Source organism: Crassostrea angulata, chromosome 4 (genome assembly GCF_025612915.1).
Source record: "Crassostrea angulata isolate pt1a10 chromosome 4, ASM2561291v2, whole genome shotgun sequence".
NCBI classification, from domain to species: Eukaryota; Metazoa; Mollusca; class Bivalvia; order Ostreida; family Ostreidae; genus Magallana; species Magallana angulata.
Window position 1 is genome coordinate 21,670,335 of NC_069114.1, and position 21,667 is coordinate 21,692,001.

A 21,667-nucleotide genomic window follows, 5' to 3' on the forward strand; every position below is an offset into this window, starting at 1 on the left:
CACAAATAAAGCCGTCACAATCTAAGTTAATCATGTTAGCTTTACGGTTTTTTTTTGGGTTTTTTGTGTGTGTTTTTTTTTTTTTTTTTTTTTTTTTTTTTTTTTTGGCCCCCACAGAAATCTTTGATCTGTCCATACCAATCCAGACAGTAATATAACTGAAGCAATATGGACGCCTTTTTATCAACTCAACAAGACATTTGATACTGAGCGTAAAGACACTTTACAGTACCTGACATCTATTTCACAGCTTCTAAATATCATATATTCGAATAAAAAAAAATTACTTACTTCATCGACCAAACTCTTATATTTTTTTTCAAGTTTGTTCAAAATTTCATTTCATCTCATGAAAGCGAGACATAGAGTTTTTGATAGTTTACTGAAAAAATAACTTTAATAAGTTTTAATTATTTCGCAAAAAAATTACGATTTTGGAAGTCTATACAAAACGCAGTTTAGTAACCATACAGTCACAGAATAAAAGTCACTATCAAATTAAAATAGCAAAGATGAATTGAGCTTCGTATGAAATTGACAAAAAAAATGAGTTTGTAATAGACATTTGTCCCTTTGGATTTTGTCTCCATTTCTATTTCCCTAAATTGCTAGCGTGTTTGTTTGGTATTAAAATTAAAAATTCTATAAAAACTTGCAATTTTTTATTCCTTTTCTCAAATATAAATAACATGAGGGTTTTTAACCGGTCATTTAAACAGAAAAATTTCTTTTAAGTCAGTTTCTTTAAAATTGGCCGATTTATGATTTTTTCAAAAATTGTGCATACATTCTTTGCAATATCTTTAATTTCAAAGATGTGAGCTTCTCGTTTTATCGCTTTATTGGGTTAACAAGCTAAAACCCTACGCTGTATGCCATATGAATATACAAGTAAAAATAAATACATTTTATTTCTTATTTTTAATTGTTCTATGAATTTTGTAAGGTTCCTCCTTTGTTAAAAACCCGCGCCGGTTTCATACGATAACGTTCTCAATTTATGGTATTCGGGCCTGGATAAAAAAAAATTACATACTTAATCAATAAAATGCTATTTATTCGCAGTATTGTTTTTCTTCTTCAAAAAATTTGTTCAAGAGAATTACAAGAACAGTAAATTGTTTAAGAAACAATATAATTTTCTTTTTTTATTATATTCTACACAAAACGGACAATGGTACTAATACAACAGTAATTTACTGTGCCGTATAATAAATAGTCGTGTGTCTTATGTAAACTGCGTGTATATTTTTATACTAGTAAACTAACTATATATATCATAATTGGTTGTACTGCCCAAAGTTGTACTTTCTGAATATTATATTAATATAATGAAAAAAAAAAGAGTATACATTGACTGGTATAAAATCAATTAGAAAGCAAACATCTGCAATACATCATTTGATGTCAGCGAAATCTCAAGAATGTCAAGATTCCAATACTTTGAAGGTGTTGGTGGCTAGTAAATTGTGAAGATGGCTTTTTGCTTTGCAAGGCCTATGCCTCCATACTTTCACTTATAGCTAGCCTGCCCGTCAATCATAGCAAAGTCTTCGAATTTCAACGCTAAAATATATGGATTTTTTCTATACTAAATGATGGTGTTATAGTTAAAGACATCATACTGATAGTATCTAAACATTTAGGGAGATCTGGTGTTTAATTTGACCACCAAACCTCCTTAAGTGATGCTCGCACAAACATGTTCATCTGGAAAAATAGCAATTATAAATCTCAACACAGCATCGCAATAAATTGTGTAACGGACTTCGTAGTTTATCGTCAAATATGATATTTTATTCTTCTTTTGTGTATGTATATGTTTGTTTGTTTGGTTTGTTTTTTTTTTAGTTTTTTTTTTTTGGGGGGGGAGGGGTTGTCAAGATATGTATGCCTGTATCCAAAATATTATTATGTGCTTCAATTCTTTTGGAAAAAAAATACAATGATATGAACATCTCAGTAAAATGATCGGATAATTCCCCTGCAGGTTAACTCTATGAAATGTTCTCCAAACTGATGGGTATATTCGTGCACATCGTGTGCGATATTTTGACACTTTAAAAAAGACTATGTTAATTACCAGGACTTGTGAAAATTAACATTTCAGAGTGACGGCAAAATTCTGTGAAATTCTTTTAAACCTCACAAATCCACACCAACACACATTGTCGTAATTATCCTAAAGTGAACGACTACCATAGAACAGAGGCATTCGGTGGAATTGATTTCAATCAAATATATGACAAATTATATTTGTCAATAATTTCATTGGTGCTATTCTTCCCCTTACTGGTTCTAGTTCTCTTGAATAAAAAAGCCCCCTATCTCCGGTTTCTTTCTGCCATCTTTCTAAAGTAAACGACCTTTTATATACGTATATTTATTTAGGGTAGGTTTTCCAATGAGAAAAAAAAATAATTACAAAGCATAACTAAATTGAAAATTTAAGACACAATTCAATTTTTCATGGGGATTGCAAACAAGGTTGTCCTTGTAACAATACGGAATCTCTGAAAATTCTTCTTCGGATAATAGGAATGGAGGCTTGTATCATCACAGGACAATCGTTTGGCGAGGCCTCAGAATATTTTTCCTCCATAGATCACGAGCAGTAAGCCACAAAGAATCAACACATCTAACATAACATTGGTTTACAAAACTTAATTATTATATATTTTCAAAAAATCAGTACAACTTGATATTGTGTATACACAATATTTCATCAATTCTGTAATAACATGAGAATATAGTAAGACCAATATCATTTTAATTATAACTCCGGTCCCCAGTATCACGTAGGATAAATCTACATGACAGAATATATATATATATATATATATATATATATATATATATATATATATATATATATATATATATATATATATATATACATTTATAAAAATATAGGATAACAAAATCTTGTTTCGTTTAAAGTCCTTTGTTATAAATTAATGTGGTGTCTTTTGTCAGCTTCTGAATTTCGGGCTCCAGACTGGCCGTATCAACCTGAAACAAAAAATCAAAGCATATTACGTATTTACACTTATAGTAAGCAATTCAAAATTTACAATATGCTAATTCGTTTTAGAAATTCAAATACACGCAGGCATTATTTGTGAATCTTGGATTCTGAGGGGGGAGAAAACCAACAGAACCCTAAGCAAAAATGCTTATCACCAAGCTCTAAATTAGATAATTGTTTTCTCCTAATTAGCTTGTAACAATATATCTACGTGTTGAAAAAAGAATATATCGTAGTAATCAATGGTATCCACCCTAACAATTAAGCTTATCAGCACCAAAGACCCATAGCACGCTCATTACCTGAAAACCACAGAGAGTAAATAACAATTAGTGAGGGAAACACACCACATTATGCTGAGGTTTTTGCTATTTCCTCTGTGTTCCTCGCCCAAATTGAGGTCCACTCTGCCAAAAGCAACACCTAACGAGCGGACCACGAAAACCGTGATTTACAGCCATCCCAAAGCGAGGCGACAGACGACGCGGCGTAATGAAGTTCAAGCAGAGACAATAGTATTCCTTCCATATTTTGCCCGCTTCATCCTATCTTTGACACACATCATGCTCTACCTAATTTGCCAATTACAAAACGCTTAATAAATCATAATCACTTCTTAGGGGGCCAATTGGCTCCTGCAGATGTTGGGTGTCTTGACGTTGCCGCTGAAGCGTGTGATAAGACAATCCTTTTCATCGGCCGGGTTCTGAATTTTACGAGGGACGACCCAGCAAATATCGTTAATTGTTTTTCCGATGTTCCGGGGTTGTCCTCATTACAGGAATTGGAAGAGGCAGTTATAGTTTGTTTGGATAAATTGGCCCCTTCAAAGGTGTCAAAAGTTTGTCTTTCTAAATCAAAAGTGAAACGATCTTGTCTTTATCTGATGGAAATACACATGTTTCTTCGTAAATGTTCGTTTCTTGCACTTGTGAAAACATAGTTAACACCACTGATAAGCTATTAAGCTGTCAATTTACACGGCTAGTTCCTGCAAGCCCCAAGACAGTTATATGCCTTATCATTTTCTGTTGTTATTTTTGTCATCAATCTTTAAGTTCTTTTGGGGTTTCCTCTTATCTTACAAATTTTCAAAATTTTGTCCAAGATAAATGAAGTGTTTTCTTAGAAACCCGTCAAATGTAAGCCCATACGTCACTGTCGATAACATTTAAAATCGGATTCTATCATACATGGATTGGTTGAATTCGAGACATGGCAATCAATGTTTTATTTCTTAAAGATACATGTACAGTGCAAGCATGTTTGTGGTTATTTTTTAATTACTTAAATGCATATTTGTGTGGAGTTGAATTCTATAAAATACCTTTTCCATTTCATTTCTCAAATTTTTTTTCATTGACAATGAGGAAAGAATATATTTGTAATAAAAAGGAATTGTCTATAAAAGAAATGGTTATACAAAATTTCGAAGTATAATTTTTGAAGGTGGGGAAAAAATTTGTTTCTTCAAAAATGAATGTTATTCATCAAAATACAAAACAATAAGTATTATTTATGTATTGTCCCAGAAAATTTTTATATTGCAGTGTTGCATCTCTACCATACAGATTATCTAGCGGGGAATTTTTTCTTGTCCATACAGTAGAAAATTTCACCATTTAGCATAGCTGGCGTGAAATTCTTTTTTCCAAGCACTCGGCTATTAATTTCTTCAGATGATATTCAGAAAGGTAACCCTGAAACATCTCTGTTTCTAGGAACTCGTCACACACAGATCCATCCACAACGTTCGCGGTTTACGAGCGCCTATCTATTCCATGGCTCTGAGGAACATGGAGATTACAATTTTTTTATAATAAACTAATCACAAGGTAATTTGAAATAGTTTCAAGTATGTATTTACATCCCTAATGGTAGGTGCCACACACCGAAGGAAAGGCTGGGGGGGGGGGGTCCCCTCCTTCCTTTCTCTACGTCACTTTTCTTGGTTATTTTTTTTAGCTATGCAAGTGCCCTTTTGGAATACCAGCCCTAAGAAGGGCATGAATAACCTTGAAAAAAACCCTCCATTGCCTGCTGTCACATGTTTGTGGGTATATAAAAGGATAGAGCTTAATATAGTATAAAAGAATACTACCTCCTCTCATGATCTATTTTAGATATTGCATGATACTAGTTTTTTGGGGCCCAGTACAGGGGCTCAGAATTACAGCTCTTGGCCATTTGCATATTTAGGCTATTGCTGTAAAAAAAAAAATAAAACCAAGACTTATAGTTTTCTTATACAATAAAAGCCGATGCAATGGAAGATAATTAAACATCTAAACCCAATAAAAAAAGTCACTTCATGGCAGGACCAATGGAAGTTTTACTAGAACGGTTACAAAATTTACCAGGATAAATACTGGTTTATCGCCATAGCTACCTTCTCAACAGTTAGCAAAAGGAGGGCAAAACAATGTTCAGGAAAATGACTGGTGAATTTTATAACTTATTGCCATCCTATTTATTTCTGACATGGAATTCATTTTTTTTTCAAAAAACTGAGAGAGAGAGAGAGAGAGAGAGAGAGGGAGAGAAAGTTGAAATCAGTAAGCCATGCATAGACCCCAGTTTCCATAGCAAACGCTAGCAAGAAAAGAGAAAAGAAAGAACTAAAAGCTAAGAAGGCATTATTGTACTCTAATTGATTTGTAAGAATAATGTTTAATCCTTTGGTCAAGGAGTCTTTGCAAAATTGATATTTTTAATGTTACAGGAGGCTCATATTGCTATAACCTGACCATGCTCATGTATATCATATCAAAAGATGATTTACAGAATATAACTTAAAAAAAATTAGAGCATTTATCAAATTGTAAATCACGTTGAACAGGTGTTCAATGTCTCTTTTTCTGTACTCCTGAACTGAAGACAATCCTCCTTGCCGTTAAAAGATGAATAAGTTATAAAATATGTGACAGGTACCTTTGAATATTGTGGAAATATTGCTATGGCAACAGGAAGAGCTAATCCAAAACAAATGGTGACTACAGAAGCGTGGACAGGTAAATGGACACGTGGATATCTTTTGAAGAATGCAGTCCTAGAAAACAAAACTTGTCTTAGATATTTCCTCCAACAAGGCAAATCATGAGCAAAGAGAGATAACTCTACATTGATGTTTAAAAGACTTTCATTAAATGTTGTCATAGTTCTTAACATAATATATAACAATACAGAAATAACTAGATTATCAATGGAATTATATAAAATGGTTATTGTGAAGCTCTATCAAGCATCCACTACCTGAACATATTTTGACCTACTTTTCAAGAAGAGACATGATGATTGGTGGAATGACAAGGATTGGGGCGGGCAAGAACATTCTGGTGATTGCAGTCTCCATTAATGCCTGAAACAGGAATAAATCATTTATCCTGATAAACAAAAACTTGCACCATAATAGTAATACTGCTCTTGTATAAATATAGATGTATTAAGTAAATCAACATTTTTTTTTTATTTGTTGATGCAAAGGTTTTTTTAACCTTTTTAGCGGCCACTTTGGACTTTCCTATAACGTTTCCATTATGATCCTCCACTTCTATACCGGTAGATAGCTCTGAGTTCCTCATCAGCAGTAAGTTACAAGTACTTGCACAAGCTACAGATAAACCAACAGTACATGTATGAGTTGATAATGATAGATATACACAATTCCCATTTAAATCATACCAAATAAATATGTAAATATTGTACTGTTGTTTAATTTCCAGAGAATTCTGATCTGACATGAATTTGTTTAAATGCATGAATAAAATGTTATGCTTATAATGCTACTAAACTGTACAGTGGTCTTAATTAACTTCAATATTCTATTCATCTTGAAAAACTTTAAAGATTTCATAACAGAGAGAACTCACCCACTGCGGGAAATGGAACAAACTTCTGTATGAGGACTTTGGTAGCAGGACTAAATTTGTTGGCCTTTTGGATTAGTAGATTTAATCCCACCTTAAATTTTAAAATGATCTTAATAGAATAAAAGTGATTTTTTTTTTATATCTTAATAAATATTGAAAACTCTTGATACTTAAATTCTCTGAAAACATCATTGTAAAGTTAAGATATAAAATTATTACACAATTAACACAAAGAAATAATTTGTTTACAGATAGAAATAGATCAGGATTGACAGTAATACTGTCATACTAACAGCGATGGACACCGCTGTGCTCACTGCTCCAGTGTACCCCAGTAGGAATCGGCTCATTGGAGTAGGCTGCAGGTAAAACACACAACGTTCTATTATATACCAGTGTTGTTATTGTTACTATCAGTAGAATACTAACTTATAATCATACTGTTAATATTTACTCTTAAAAAGCTAAAACAAACAAAACAAAACTACATGTATTAAATTCATAAACAAACAAAAATTTTTTACAAAAGGTAAAATTGTTTTTCAATGTTTATATATAATAAAAGGTTATTGCTTTCCTTTAATTTTCATTTTTAATAAACATATAAATACGTATTGTTGGCACTGCAATTTATATTAGTTAGGTATGTGAATGTACTTTCAAAATACTAAATTTTGAATGCCTAAAAAATGTGTGCATTCAAACAGAAAAAAAAAATTAAGTGTTTAAAATAACCAAACATAAATACTTAAGGGAGGGAAACAACTCTATATTGTATGACAGCCTAAAGGATAGAGAAAACAGAGAACTTACAATGGATGGGTATTATTTGTCTTTCTGAAATGATATAGATATTGTTTGACAAAAAGACATCACTATGTTCAAGTATCAAAGTTTCGTAACCAGGATACTTCAAGTCTTCAACTAAATAATTTATTAAATTGTAAAATATGCCCTCAGGAAACACAAATTTTCTTTGGGGGAATTAATATACCTTCATAAATCTCCTTACAATTATTGTGCAATACATGTATCTGTAACATGTCTCATAACTTTATTTTTTCAAGTATCTATCAAAACGAGAGCCAAAAATACCATACAAACAAAACAATTAACACAAATGAAAAAGTATCTCATCTTGTGTCTCCTAACAAATGTTAAATTGCGAATAAAATTAGTAATTTTTCGAAAGAAAGATTGATTAATTTTAGACATAGACAGAAACTGTTTCATTTCCTATGTTTCTTTAAACTTTTCTGCTAAACAGCTTATATGTATTTTGTGTGTGGAAGACCAGTATTGAAGCTTCATTCACACATGCAAAAAAAAATATATTTCATATTAAGTAACAGTGTCTTTGAATGCCATACATTGATATTTAAAACCTATTAACTACTTTGTATAATTTTTATTAATACACATACATCTTTATTTCACTGCAAATGACTTGAAATGGCCAGTGTGTTTACATCTCCCCACATCAAATAACTGACCAATCAGTGGCAAGAAAAGACAGAATGAACTTACGGAGGTCGCGTTCCTGTTGGCGTAGTTGACACAGGCGTTGTGACTCTGGTTGATCCACTGCCAGAAGATGGTGGTGGCAATGGTCTGGTTGGGCAGCAACAATCCTACCACCTAGGGAGTTAGTATCGAAGTATTCGGTAAAGATTGAAGAGAGGACTAAGTTGTCATATCAGAACATGTTAAATAAATGATATTAATCTAAAGTTCAATAATTCTTTTCACTGTTATTGCCAATCTGATTTACAAATTCAATTTCACATTATACTCTCTAAAATCATGAGAAATCGAACGCAATTCAATAAAAAAAATTTCATATTCTATGTAAACTATCTGCACCTTTCACTTAATTCTGACTTATAGTCTGTCCCAAGATATTTATGCAGCACATTTGGAAGATTTTTAATAAAAATACGCATACCTGTGAAAGAAGTGCAATTAACATAGTTGAAAGGGATAATTCCCAAGACAATTTCATTGACACATTTAATGATTATCATCTTTCGCTCGGAAAAATTCACAGGAACGAAGAAAGATTCCTTACGGAAATTTATAATGGGGAATGTTTACATCTTTTCTCCATTCGGAATACACTCAGAATACATCGCGCAATTTTACAACATTATCATCCGGGCTTGCTGCAATACAAAATCCCCGTAGACATCACATTTTTTAGCAAATCCAGGATATCTTGGGACAGAGTATACTACATTTTTAAAAACATACAATTGACAATTAAAGAACTGTTTCCAACAAAAGAAGACAGCTCAGAAAAACATGACAGTAAAAATCAAAATTTATATCTGGATTAGAGATACTAGATTTGTGGATAAGGAAAATACTTACAATTGGAGAGCCAAAAGGCACGAATCCTGAAACAACAGTCAACATCAAATTGAAATCTAATATATTCTATTTCGCAATATAATGGAAATAAGCTGGTTTACGGTGACTTATTTTCACAACTACAAAATAGATTTTTTAGAAAATATTATACCACAGACATTTGAGGACTTGTTCACGACAAGAAATATTCGCAACAAAGGTGGTTCTCATGAACCTCGTGAAAATTCCTCACACACAAATAAATTGGTTAAGTTTACCTGACATCCTAAAGGGCATAAAAATCTTTTCTCCTGTGTCTGGGTGAATGATTGCCTATGATACAAATTAAGTTAAAAAGATAATAAGTTCATGCGGAGTCATTATTTTTAGGCTTGTTAAGATTGCACAATGCACAAAATTATAGCCATTTATTTATATATACATGTATGTGTGCAATTTAATATATTAATACATATCATATATATGTAGTCATTTCTATAGTAATTTGTAAGATTGTAGATAGAGATCAGTCTGTTATTCAAAATATCTGTTCTTCTTTTGGATGCCTACATATGTACCTACAAATTTATCATTGAACATGCATGTATCTTTTGAACAAGATAGAGACTTTGAATCAAGCTCTGGGATCATGTACATGTAGCAGTGGACACATATAAAAATTAAAATCATTCCTAAATGAAAATTTAACATAAACTGGTGATTGATATTTGTAATTGACCATTCAATATGAAGAAAATCTTTAAAAATATATTAGACTTTGTGTTTTCAATGAAAACTGTCTGGACACTTGATGACTTAATCTAAATATTGCCTCATGGCCCATGGAATTGGTCAAACAAAGTTCAAAACCAGTGAAGTGTTTCAGAAATTATCTTAGTACCTTATGTCTCCTATTTGGCAACAAGGTAAATAAACTTTTTTTTTAAATGGAAAAGTTATATACATGTACATTTATTTTGAATTCCTCACTGCCTCTTGTTTTGCAATAAATGATATAAACATATATATGTTTAAATCATGAATAGAATCTAATCATTGTAATGGAAAATATAAAATTGGATTTCATCATTATATGCAGAATGCTTATTTTTGTTGTTAAGTTTTTATATTATATGTTTATATATAGCCATAAAAAAATTAGATTCATCTAAGTACCGGTATAAAACATGAACATGAAATAATTTTATTGGCATTCAATGTCCACAAATTAACATAAAGTATCCCTAAAGTGTGTTTGTAACAAGTACAGAATTGATGCCCGATTGCCCATGAATATAAAGAATCCATTGTACATGTCTAAGTATATCTTTTTTTATTATAGACTTAACCAGGTCATAAAGTGCGTGATTGTTACCCATTTTTAAGGCAGCCTTTGTGCACAACATACATATACAAATTTTCACCTGTTTTATTTTCTGTGCTTCCCATAGATCCTTGTTCGTTACAGTTGGGGGTAGGTGGCCTTTGGAAAAATCGTCTAACAGTTTAACACAACTCTTTAGCTTCTCCTAGTTAAAGAAAAGACAAAGATAAAATCTCATGACTTATTTGTGTGATATGTTTATGTATATTGTACGAGGGTTGTTCGGAAATTATTGAGACATTTTCTCTTATTCTTTTAGTAAAAAAGATATACTCTTGAAATTTCACCAAAAAGTAAATCAGGATAGAGATTATCAATGTGAAAAGTTTCTTGTCCATGGCATGAATAGATCACTCCTGGTAAGCTGGCCAACGTGCCTTCGTCCAGTGACCCGGCGCAACCGCAAACTTTTCGCAACGTCATTTTAACGCTTCTTATTGCTCATGTGTTTTAAACACCTTACAAACGAACGGAAATAAGAATTATTCTTTATTTCTCATCTTTTGTTTTCATTTCAAGATGTCATCATTCACATTTTCTCTCATTCTTGGTTTTTTTAAAGGAAAAATCGAGTTATTTTTACCCGAAAGTCTAATTACTGTGAATGTCTCCTGCAGTCATTTTTAATATATTTTAGAACTGTTGACAACAATTAGCGTGTCGAAAGTACTTGATAATTAATCCCTTTGGCCTAATTCTAGTTAAAAATCAGTGAAAAAAATATGATGAACTGAAGTTCTATACCTTGTCTTGTCATCGTATAGTTTTTTAAAGCAATTGCGTGGCCTTAAAAGGTCTTCTTGTGAGATTTCCACCAGTTTGACGGTTTTCAATGCGCCGCCTTAACGTCAAAATTCAATGTAAAGTCGTTGTCAGATTTCTATTGTTTAGTAAATATACGTGTACCATATCCGTATTTCAACTCGAACTTCAGTGAAACTTAATCAAAAGTTAGTCGCAAAGAATAGCAAATAAAATGAACATATTTAATTTGATTTCTTTTATCATTAACTGTAATTCTACGTACACTTATAAAGTAGATGTTTAAGTTGTTAAATCTCCGAGTTCATGGCTGCGCCGGGTACCCCGACCACCGACTTGTTTATCTACCGTCGTAAAAAAAATATTAAATATTCTTTTAATATTACTTTGTTTTATTATTTGTTGGCGTTTCTTCCGTGTCGTTGCCAATTTTCACCAAAATTCGTCTATTAGAAAAGAAAATATTCGAGTTGTCTCAATAATTTCCGAACAACCCTCGTATTTCTATCAAACCAGACAAAATTTTAATTATTTGATTGAAAAATATTCTCAAGTGTTCATAGTATGGCAGTTGAGTGTTAACTAATACATGTGATAAGAAATTCATTTCAATCAAGCTATAACCTTTAAAACAATAATCATACATTCTTACATGCAAGAACATGACCTTGAACTAAATTTATGGCTCATTTGAAATGCAGTCATCTCATTTGCGTTGATTAAAAACAGCTAATATAAATATACCCACCTCTGAAGTAAAGAGGGTCCTTGGATCAATGACATCAAAAAAGTGGCGAAGTCTTCCATCAAATGTAGACTAAAATAATTTTAATCTAATACATACAAAATGAAAATAAAAATGAAACTTCATAATTACAGTCATTTACAGTAGTTACCATTAATTTGTGAATAAGCTAATTGCAAATCTAGTTAAGTTACATAGCTGTAGCTGTGGGAAAAAATATGCAATGAAATATATGGTACAAAAACTATGCAAATATAATTTTTTTTATCTTCATTATATCTACATTAGTCATTATTCTTACTTGTGCATTGCATAAACCCAGACTTTGTATTTCCTGGACATTATAAGTGCCAAGGATCATCACAAAAATAGCATGCCATCGTAAATGTGAGCATCTTCTTAAGCTCTTAGAATTGTTACATTTTTACAATAAATGTTTATAAATTTAAAAGATCAGGAAGATAGATTCCCATTCAAACAAAATTCAATACCATAACATGAGCCTTTTTTTACATTCAGCCCCCCCCCCCCCCCACAAAAAAATATAATAACAACGCAAACGTGACTTTGACAGGTGTTAGGAATTTCATGTTACATGTATTACCCGATTGACCGATACACGATATTAATTTTAATTCAATGATCTTAAATTATATAAACATCCAAAATAATGCATCATTGGTGTAAACAGATATTGCTGCTGAGAAGTCATTCATAAAAGGCTTTAAAGCTGATGCTATAGTACAAACCATGTGAACGTGACCAGCGCTAGGTCTCGGTATTTCGGGTTTTTTTTCCCCAATTCATTTTTGTCAGTCCACTTACTTGGTCGTATCTTGGTTTTCCAAGCCTAAAAGGAGGGTACTCATTCGACATTTTCCTCGGCTTTTATGAAAACAATGCCTTTGTCATGTGACAGTTCCGTGCTTTGCTTATCTGTCAGTCCGAGTAGATTGAAACTAGCCTTGAGAAAAAGTACGAGATGTAGACTTTGCTCAATAATGCAGTAAACCTTCAACGCAGATTTGTGATTTCCGGATTATTTCAACACAAAAACACATAACATTGATATCCCATTTGGCCAAATATATTAAGGATGACGTTTACTCAGAACGAAAAAAATTCCACTGATGATAATGAAAAACTAACTATTGTGTGTTATAGAACTTTTATTGTAGTGATAATTTTCATTTTCAAAAATGTAGGTCAATGACCTACTTTTTGAATCAATGGCCATTTTGTATTTTTGGAAAATTAAAGAAAAATCCCTTAAAATTTTACACTATGATTGAGATTTCCTTAATTATGAAAATAATACAAACTGCTCAACACTTTTGAAAATGAAATATAATTTATGAATGGCAATGCCATTAAATACATACAAAGCATTAAGTTTTCGTTCACAATTTTTATAAATATTCCAGTCCGAATTTCCTCTACTACTTTTCAAATTCCTACCCATTTTTGATCCAATTTTACAAAAAATTGAATGATGATAATACAAAAACATTTATAGTATTAAACTACTTATATTGATCTTATTCTGTTGGCATATAATTTATATGAGGTAAATGATAAAAATTTTGAGATATGGTGTCTTTTCTCGTTTTTAAGCATATTTCAATAATTTTTAAATTCGGGCCATACGGTTATTATAATGAATAAATGAGGTAAAACTAACAGAAAATTTGCAAAATTATATAGACTAAAATATTAAATCTTAACTTTTAATATTAGAGTACTTCCAAAAATATTTTAGCGGAAAACAAAATCTGCAAAATTTAGTCCGAATTTCCTCTGCTTGGCTAAAAGTCTATTTTTGTTTTGGCATAATTCCATAATATAGTAGAAATATCGAATGTAATGACAATAATTATTTAATTTCACAGGTACTTTTTGTGTTTAGAACAAATTTTACTCATGACATTGAACTTTATAGCAATCCGAATTTGAGAACTCAAACCCTGAGTAAAACAACACCCTTAATTTTATCATTTTGTGCATTGATGTCCGAAAGATACAGGTAGTCTTTCATCACAAAATTCCGTCACTTTCAAAAATACAATAACACATTAAATTTAATGAACTGTTCATAAAACTGTTTTTCACCCACCCAAACCAAACCAAGCACCATTACCACAATAGGAATTTTAAAAATCTAAATCACTACATTGAAACTAAAGTAAATGTATTTTTTTATATTTCCAATTTGAGGGTAAGCATAGTAGTATCTCTTTTTTGGGGGTTGGGGTGTTAGTTTTGCCGGGAACTAGAAGCTGGAAAATATATGATATAGATGACACATAATATGGACTATCCAAATTCTATCACATTCGAAATATCCCTAAGGGGTTGATTTTTTTTTTTTTTGGAAGGAAAATCTTTTTATTGTACATGTGGTTGTTGCTTAAAAAAATATTAAAATAATATATATTAGTCACAAATCGATCGATTCAATGGAAGTAAAATTTCGATTAAATCGAAAATACGAAAATGGCAGTCGAAATTAATGAAATCGGGTTGCATGTTTTTAGTCACAGTTCTGTTGTATTTCTTGATTTTGTGTTTGAAGAAAATGTAAATGAAAATATAAGTTTAAAAATAATTCACTCAAATTCTTAGAATTTATGCTGATAAAAACAACTCCCATCCATATACGGGCCTTAAAATGTCATCTGTGTAAAATGTGGTCGATTGTGCAGTCTACTAGTCTACGTACATGTATGCATATATGCAAACATCCTTTTTAAATATATTTTCTAAAAATCAATATACATATTTTCAAAAAATTGCAACATTCACATTCTGAAATTCTCAATTCCCACCTGGCCAACATTTTGATTTTCACGCCTGAGTGATCAAGCTTGAACTTGAACTTGAATCAATTATCTGAGAATAGTTTGTTGAAAACAAATAGCATTTAATTTTGCCTAGAACATGATAAACAGAATAAATGAATAAAAATAACCATTAAAAAAAAATGTCAGTAATTTTCTGCAAGATCATTACACAAAACATTTTATATGACTGCATAAACCAATACGGTATTTGCATGATTAAAACGTTCATGTAAATAATTTTAAACTGTTTAAATTTGGATGTATAAAATATATAAACATAAATCAAATAAGATCGATCAGAAGTTTTTAAAGAATGAATAGACTAGAAATATGAATTACTATGTTGTAATACAATATTATATTCCTTTGACATTACAGTTTAACGCAAATAACACAATTTTGTACCTCATGTTCATGTGTATTTTAATGGTTTGAGGGAATGAACAAATTGAAATTGAGAAGCATTATTATGGCCATTAATTTACAGAATCAAAAGCCTGAAAATTATGAGTTCTTAATTGTTTATGGACTGTTAGTTAAAAGACATAAAAAATCAAAATGCCTAATCTTAACGTACAGGTCAAGTTTATAGAAAACGACAACGGAGGAGTTTATCTTCATAACTAATGATGTATTAACCTTTTATTAAATGTAAAGTTTACACCATTCAAACTATTAGCACTTTAACTCCAGCTTTTTTGTGTTTTGTTAACTTCTTATTCTGTAGATTGGAATTAATCAATATAATCATAAAAACCAAAGAAACTTGAAAAAAAAATTAAATATGACCCATATGATGTATAGTTAAAATTTCAAACGTGATTCTTACAATTACAATATTTTTCAATGCCATGTTTAAGTTAAGTCAGCTTATATAGTTATCTCAGTTAATGATGAAAACCATGATATCTGTACCCTAATCAAGGGCATAGGGGAATATGTAACAGTTCATTTGTAAAAATAACATTTTCATCTGAATTAATTATTAAATAATTTACTGGGACAGAAGCTCAATTCATATGTATTATTCTGTAGGCTAACAAATATATATATATATATATATATATATATATATATATATATATATATATATATATATATATATATATATATATATATATATATATATATATATATATATATATATATATATATATTATTATTATTATTATTTCTCCTACTTTCATCTGAAAACAGACTATAGCTTACCTGTAATTTGAAAATTCTTTTGTTCTCTACCTGAACCCCATTCCAACTTAGCCAACACAAATCTACCTGTATTTCACCTGTATTTTTTTTCAAAATGTTGGCTAAGTGGGAAGACACCGTCATTACGGGCGTGGGATAAGGAAAAAGATGCGAATCCGTATGAGTCTGTGTGAAAGTCGATCACTGTCAGATAGGGTATTTTGTAGGCACAGAATGTGCTTTCAAAATACAAGTTATCTACCGAACTCCAATTTAAATTCTTGCTACGAATGAATATCGTTCAAAGCAACAGGACGAACAGATAGTCAATCCAATGATGCGACTTACTTTTTTAAATATGGAAAATTGTGTATCGATATGCATAGATGATCTTAAACTTGACATTGATATTTTGAATTTTCTTGTTATCCTCACATTGCAAAAGACATCTCACTGTACACTGAAAGTCAGTACATGTATTATACATGTAATTACACTGATAATCATTTCAATGATATAAATATTTTCTAACAGTTAAATGAATTTAATTAATCAAATACCAATTAAATCAACATCAAACTTATTATTATTATTATACCAAAGATCATTTTTGTCAGCATTATTCGGCTGTTCTAAAGGCTCTTCCGTTGAATGCGCATTACTCGTAGAATAAGGTGCACGAAACAATTCGTTTTAATTTATTATACTTTCATGTTAATACTGAAATCTGATTGGTTTAAACGCAGTTGGTAATCCGTTCTAATACCCTCAGCGTTAGCAACACACTTGGCAACGGGTAACACAACGAATTGTTACATGCGCGCAAATCATGCGCGTACGGTTCGCTATAGAATTCACGTCATTTCTATTTAAGTTGGTATGTGACATCTGTCGATATTAATGTGGATTAAAGTACTAAATAATTGAAAAATTGTCACCGGTTTAGAATTTTCAAATTTTAAAATATTTAACCAAAAAATAGCTTTTAAAAATATTTCTAAAGGTAAAAATTGTAAAAACCCCAGCGGGATTCAAACGCATGACTTACAGGTTCGTAGTAAACCCTCTAACCCACTGCACTACGGAGTTAGGTGACCATTTTTGGAAAGAAACTACTTATATAATACTGTTAAAATTGACACCCCCTCGAAAACCATTGTCAACCTCCGCTTTGCGTCGGTTGACAATGTTTTCTTGGGGTGTCAATTTCAACAGTTACCCTCCCAAACAGGCACTATTTATATAGTGCTACCCATTGCAAAGTGCGTTGCTAATGCTGAGGGCCGCAATAGAACGGATTTAAACCGCGTCTAAACCAATCAGATTTAAGTATTTTCCATGAAAGTATAATAATATTTATTACAGCTACATGTGTACTTGAATTAAAGTTGACTTTTTAAAAACTAAACTATGCATCTATAACAGTGTTTAAAAATTACAAGAAATGCAATTCTAAGACCCCATATGATAATATTTAGCTACATGCATTTCTTTTCTTTAATGTTCCGATTCAGATTAACAATAATTTAGTTACTTTTACTTACTTTTTATTACCAATTCATCATCTTTTAAGAGAAAGATGAAAAATATAAACAGTATTAAAATGCTTTCTTTGATGATTCATGCGGTTCATGAAGGAAGCGACCATAGCAGGATTTTTTTTCCTGCCATGTCGCCAATATCCATCCGGCCGCATGAATCACCAAACAAAGCATTTGATTAAATCCATAAGAAAAACAGGGAAACTATTTACTGTACGTAAATATACAAAAATAACCAAATGTAATATGTCTGTTTTCATTATAAATGCAAGCTATATAATTATGCTCTTTCAAATGATCACAAAAATGTTAATAAAAAACCCCAATGTGAATTCTTTATGATTCGTAATAACGTCGGAATTAACTACTTGATATGATTATATGACTGAATGTTTCTTCACATAAGTTGTTCTGTATCTCCATATAGAGGCACCAGATCTCCAACTCTATGTTTCAAAAATACACTGAAAATGTAATAAAAAGACCAATTAATGTAAATAAAAAGCCTCAAATACATAAATACATTGCTGACTACAGCTTGAATCATTGAAAATTGCAATTAAAATGGAAAGGTACATTGGATATGTATATAGAGGTATATTAATATTATACATACCAAACACAGCCATACAATCAGCCAAGGCCAAAAGAAAAAGCTGATCACCAAATTTAAGCAGATCTTATCTGCAAATCTAAAAGACAGAAGTATATAAATCGGAAATCATTCTTGTGTACATGACAAATTGTTTAAACAGAGCGCATTTTATTTCACGGTCGAGTTTTTTCTCTGTACATAAACTGAGTGAAGGTAAAATACAACCACAATGGAAAACTTTATCAACAACAAGGAAGTCAACAAAAGATTACCTCTCGGGCACCTGCTGAATCACGACCGGCGCCGCCCCTCCCCCTCCCGCCACTACCACGGTTGTGTTTGATTGTGAAGTGTGCATGGGTGGGGCGTACCCCTGTTGGGGTGGCGGGGCATATCCAGGCTGCTGCGGCGGGGGGTAGCCTTGTGGCGGCGGACCGTACCCCTGTGGTGGCGGACCGTACCCCTGTGGTGGCGGACCATAACCCTGTTGGGGCGGACCATAGCCCTGTTGGGGCGGGGGGTACCCTTGTTCGGGCTGATAAGGGGGAGGTTTTTCCTAAAACATAGTGTAACATAAATTAACATCATTAAATTAAATGTACGTATATGACATCAATAATTTTACTGTATAATTTTATACAAAAAGCAAAGAAGCTACAATTCATAAATGGGAAGGAAAATGCTCATTGACTTTTTTCTGACCAAACTGCATACATGTACTTACAGACATTTCCGCGTTGTGTATACTAATCTGAAAGAAAAAAATCAATGTTTTCAGAAAATGTTAACTTTTATTCCTGGCTTCAGATCTATCTTAAAAACACACCCTGTGTCTCGGCCACCCCTCCCCCCGAAGTTCAGATTCCATGCTTTTTACGAAAATGCTTCGCTGCTTTTCTTCGAATTCCACCACTTTCGCTTTGTTATATTAAACTGTAAATAACCCCATAAGCGTATTCAAAGGACCGAACAAAGTGACTATCACCCGCTACTGAAATAATGAAGTTTGTCTACATTCTATATAACCCCCCCCCCCCCCCCTTAAAAACACTAACGCGGATTTGCAGTTACGATGCAAGATTTCAGATCCCTCCGTAAAAAAAAATATTCCATTATAAAGTTATATTGACCTCTGGTCATCGAACTCTCATTACTTAAAGTCCTCCAACTGTAGTACTAACTGTAACAGACCACTCCTCTATTATAAAACCAGATCCCCATTACCGTACATACCTCCACCCAGCGACCGGCTTTACACGATTCAAAAATAAGTCTATACTAGTAGTTCAACACCAAAACGAGACCATGAGCGGTTCTTGTAATCTTTAACTGTTTAATCCATAAATTACGTAATGTGTGGAGCCATAAAACCCATTTTTGTCCAGGAACTCTTCTCGAAATTTATAACAACATGATATGCAAATACAACAAATAAGTTAGCAACACAATATTTCCTGACTTACGGTATCACGGTGTCTTTGTTAATCACGGGACTTCCTCCGGTTATCTAGCTGTAGTCTAGATGTGGTCGCGTGCACTTTGAACACGTGACATGACTACATGTCAGCTTGATAATAACCACCTCGGAACAGCCCAAAACAAACAATGATGCGATATGCTACATTTTTGATGGTCATGGTATTATATGAAATTCATGATCAATCGGTGTCTTGCGACCTATTTAACATTTCCGTTACAGCAAAGAGTGGTTATCCGCTTTAAACCAACTGTTGGCAAAGATATTAAGAGTAACATTTTTAAAAGAGAAAACTTTATAGTATTTCATTAAATATAAAAAATAACCGAAACTCCATCCGCATTCCATTCGTTACGAACACCTCCATTTTAAGGTGGGGTTCGGACAGGGATATTAATTTGGTTTAATACTGTTATTTATGTCTCTGCTAGTATGTGATATATTTATCTAATAAAATACAAAGATCGCGATATACATGTACGTTTACTTTTATTTTTGTAGCGGACACTCAAACACTAATATGCAATTCATCTGAACACATTCATGGCCTATGTGCAGATACCACAACAATGACATGTACTTTATTTTCCTGTGCTGTGTTCACTTTAGTTATATTTTTGTTTTGTTTGACTGATTTTAAAATTTCTACATTTGCGATGATTCAAACAATTCCTGATGAATAGATGGAAGGGTCATGTGTCCCAAGGTAGGGCGGTACATTAATATTGAATATCATTACGGCATATCTTGTTTTAGGTAAGCACTGGTTTAGAAAATTAAGTAATTAGATAACCGCCATTAATAGTTTTACTTAAAGGGTACCTGCAGTGCCGGTCAATTTTTGATATAATGGAGATCTATGTGTAAAAACATCATCCTGAAAATTTTACAGCGATCGCTTACGTAGTTTTCGAGATATTTGGGGAAAACCCGATTTCACACCTGAACGAGTTTTGAATCAAGCCGATTTGGCGCGAGATGAACTGTGACGTCACGGGGTCAACACCGCTGTGTGAGAAACAGGAATATCGTATGAAAACTGTTCGTTTTCTTGCATTGTTTTATCGATATATGAACATTTTTTTCTGTTGTTTTATTTCCTTATCAACCCTGGATGACTAATTATACTGTTGTTTGAGTTTAACCCGTATTTTATCGAACAAAAATGCCGAATTCGGACAATTGTTTGCTTCATGAATTTCGTCAAATGTGTAACACATTTTACATATAAATGCACAACATATGTAGCAAAAAGACAATAATCAAAGCATTATTGATATAAGAAACATGTTTTGTTAATATTGTCATTCTTTCGAATGATTTCTCAGTGACATTATTAACTGATTAATAATATTGATAATACATAAATAAATGATATTTCGTAAAAGGTAACTCGGGGTCTATTCCTCGTATAAGACATAAAATTATAAATGGTGTCGCCCGATTATTCAATAATATTGATATCGGACCAATAATAATCAAAATAGTATGCATTCTTTAACAAACAAACACGGGATTATAAACGGATCAAGGCGAAAGTCCAAGATGGCTGCATGATTAAGTCTGTCTCGTATTCTTTTAAAAATACGATAATGGAATTTAATTTTACATTTATTTACATCCTTTGTCAAAATGTTACAGTTTATTCAGATTTCATAATGATTCGTTGTCAGTACATGTATTACAATTTAAGCTATACGGAGTTATAAAGCGTTTAATTGCTGGCCATAGCGCTCGAAAAAAAGTTGCACTTTATTAAATAAGAAATTATAAAGACCAACGTAATTACTTCCGAAATAATTACTTGATCACATAAAAAAGGTTTCAATTGCTCAATAGTAAATTTAGTCACTATTTAGGTGATTAGATAAGTAACAATAAAGGCATTT

General features: G+C 31.9%; 2 protein-coding genes across 3 annotated transcripts; both read right to left on the minus strand.

Annotated features, from left to right (window-relative positions):
* Nucleotides 1–2,885: 2,885 nt before the first annotated feature.
* On the minus strand, nucleotides 2,886–13,126 carry LOC128182460 (sideroflexin-5-like). The gene is made up of 12 exons (XM_052851088.1): nucleotides 12,963–13,126; nucleotides 12,141–12,209; nucleotides 10,671–10,775; nucleotides 9,525–9,579; nucleotides 9,268–9,293; nucleotides 8,425–8,535; nucleotides 7,191–7,256; nucleotides 6,898–6,988; nucleotides 6,523–6,638; nucleotides 6,301–6,386; nucleotides 5,960–6,077; nucleotides 2,886–3,012 (listed from the first exon to the last, which is right to left on the minus strand). Exons 1-12 carry the CDS (start codon nucleotides 13,011–13,013, stop codon nucleotides 2,935–2,937), a joined length of 972 nt encoding a protein of 323 aa, XP_052707048.1. The 5' UTR covers nucleotides 13,014–13,126; the 3' UTR covers nucleotides 2,886–2,934.
* A 4,822-nt stretch (nucleotides 13,127–17,948) lies between these two features.
* On the minus strand, nucleotides 17,949–19,894 carry LOC128180952 (rhodopsin-like). Of its 2 annotated transcripts, none has more exons than XM_052849164.1 (5): nucleotides 19,765–19,894; nucleotides 19,026–19,052; nucleotides 18,574–18,857; nucleotides 18,323–18,398; nucleotides 17,949–18,170 (listed from the first exon to the last, which is right to left on the minus strand). In XM_052849164.1, exons 2-5 carry the CDS (start codon nucleotides 19,029–19,031, stop codon nucleotides 18,153–18,155), a joined length of 384 nt encoding a protein of 127 aa, XP_052705124.1. In that variant the 5' UTR covers nucleotides 19,032–19,052; nucleotides 19,765–19,894; the 3' UTR covers nucleotides 17,949–18,152. The 2 variants fall into 2 exon arrangements, with proteins under 2 accessions (XP_052705124.1, XP_052705125.1); XM_052849165.1 differs by lacking the exon at nucleotides 19,765–19,894 and adding an exon at nucleotides 19,535–19,630.
* Nucleotides 19,895–21,667: the final 1,773 nt, after the last annotated feature.

Excerpts from the sequence above, each read along its gene's own strand:
- LOC128182460 (XM_052851088.1), bottom strand. The coding sequence starts at position 13,013 with ATGTCGAATGAGTACCCTCCTTTTAGGCTTGGAAAACCAAGATACGAC. Across the intron at positions 10,776-12,140 it reads GGACCCTCTTTACTTCAGAG|GAGAAGCTAAAGAGTTGTGT; the intron begins GTGGGTATATTT and ends TTCTTTAACTAG. Across the intron at positions 3,013-5,959 it reads TATTTCCACAATATTCAAAG|GTTGATACGGCCAGTCTGGA; the intron begins GTACCTGTCACA and ends TTTTTGTTTCAG.
- LOC128180952 (XM_052849164.1), bottom strand. Across the intron at positions 18,399-18,573 it reads ATTCAGCAGGTGCCCGAGAG|ATTTGCAGATAAGATCTGCT; the intron begins GTAATCTTTTGT and ends TCTGTCTTTTAG.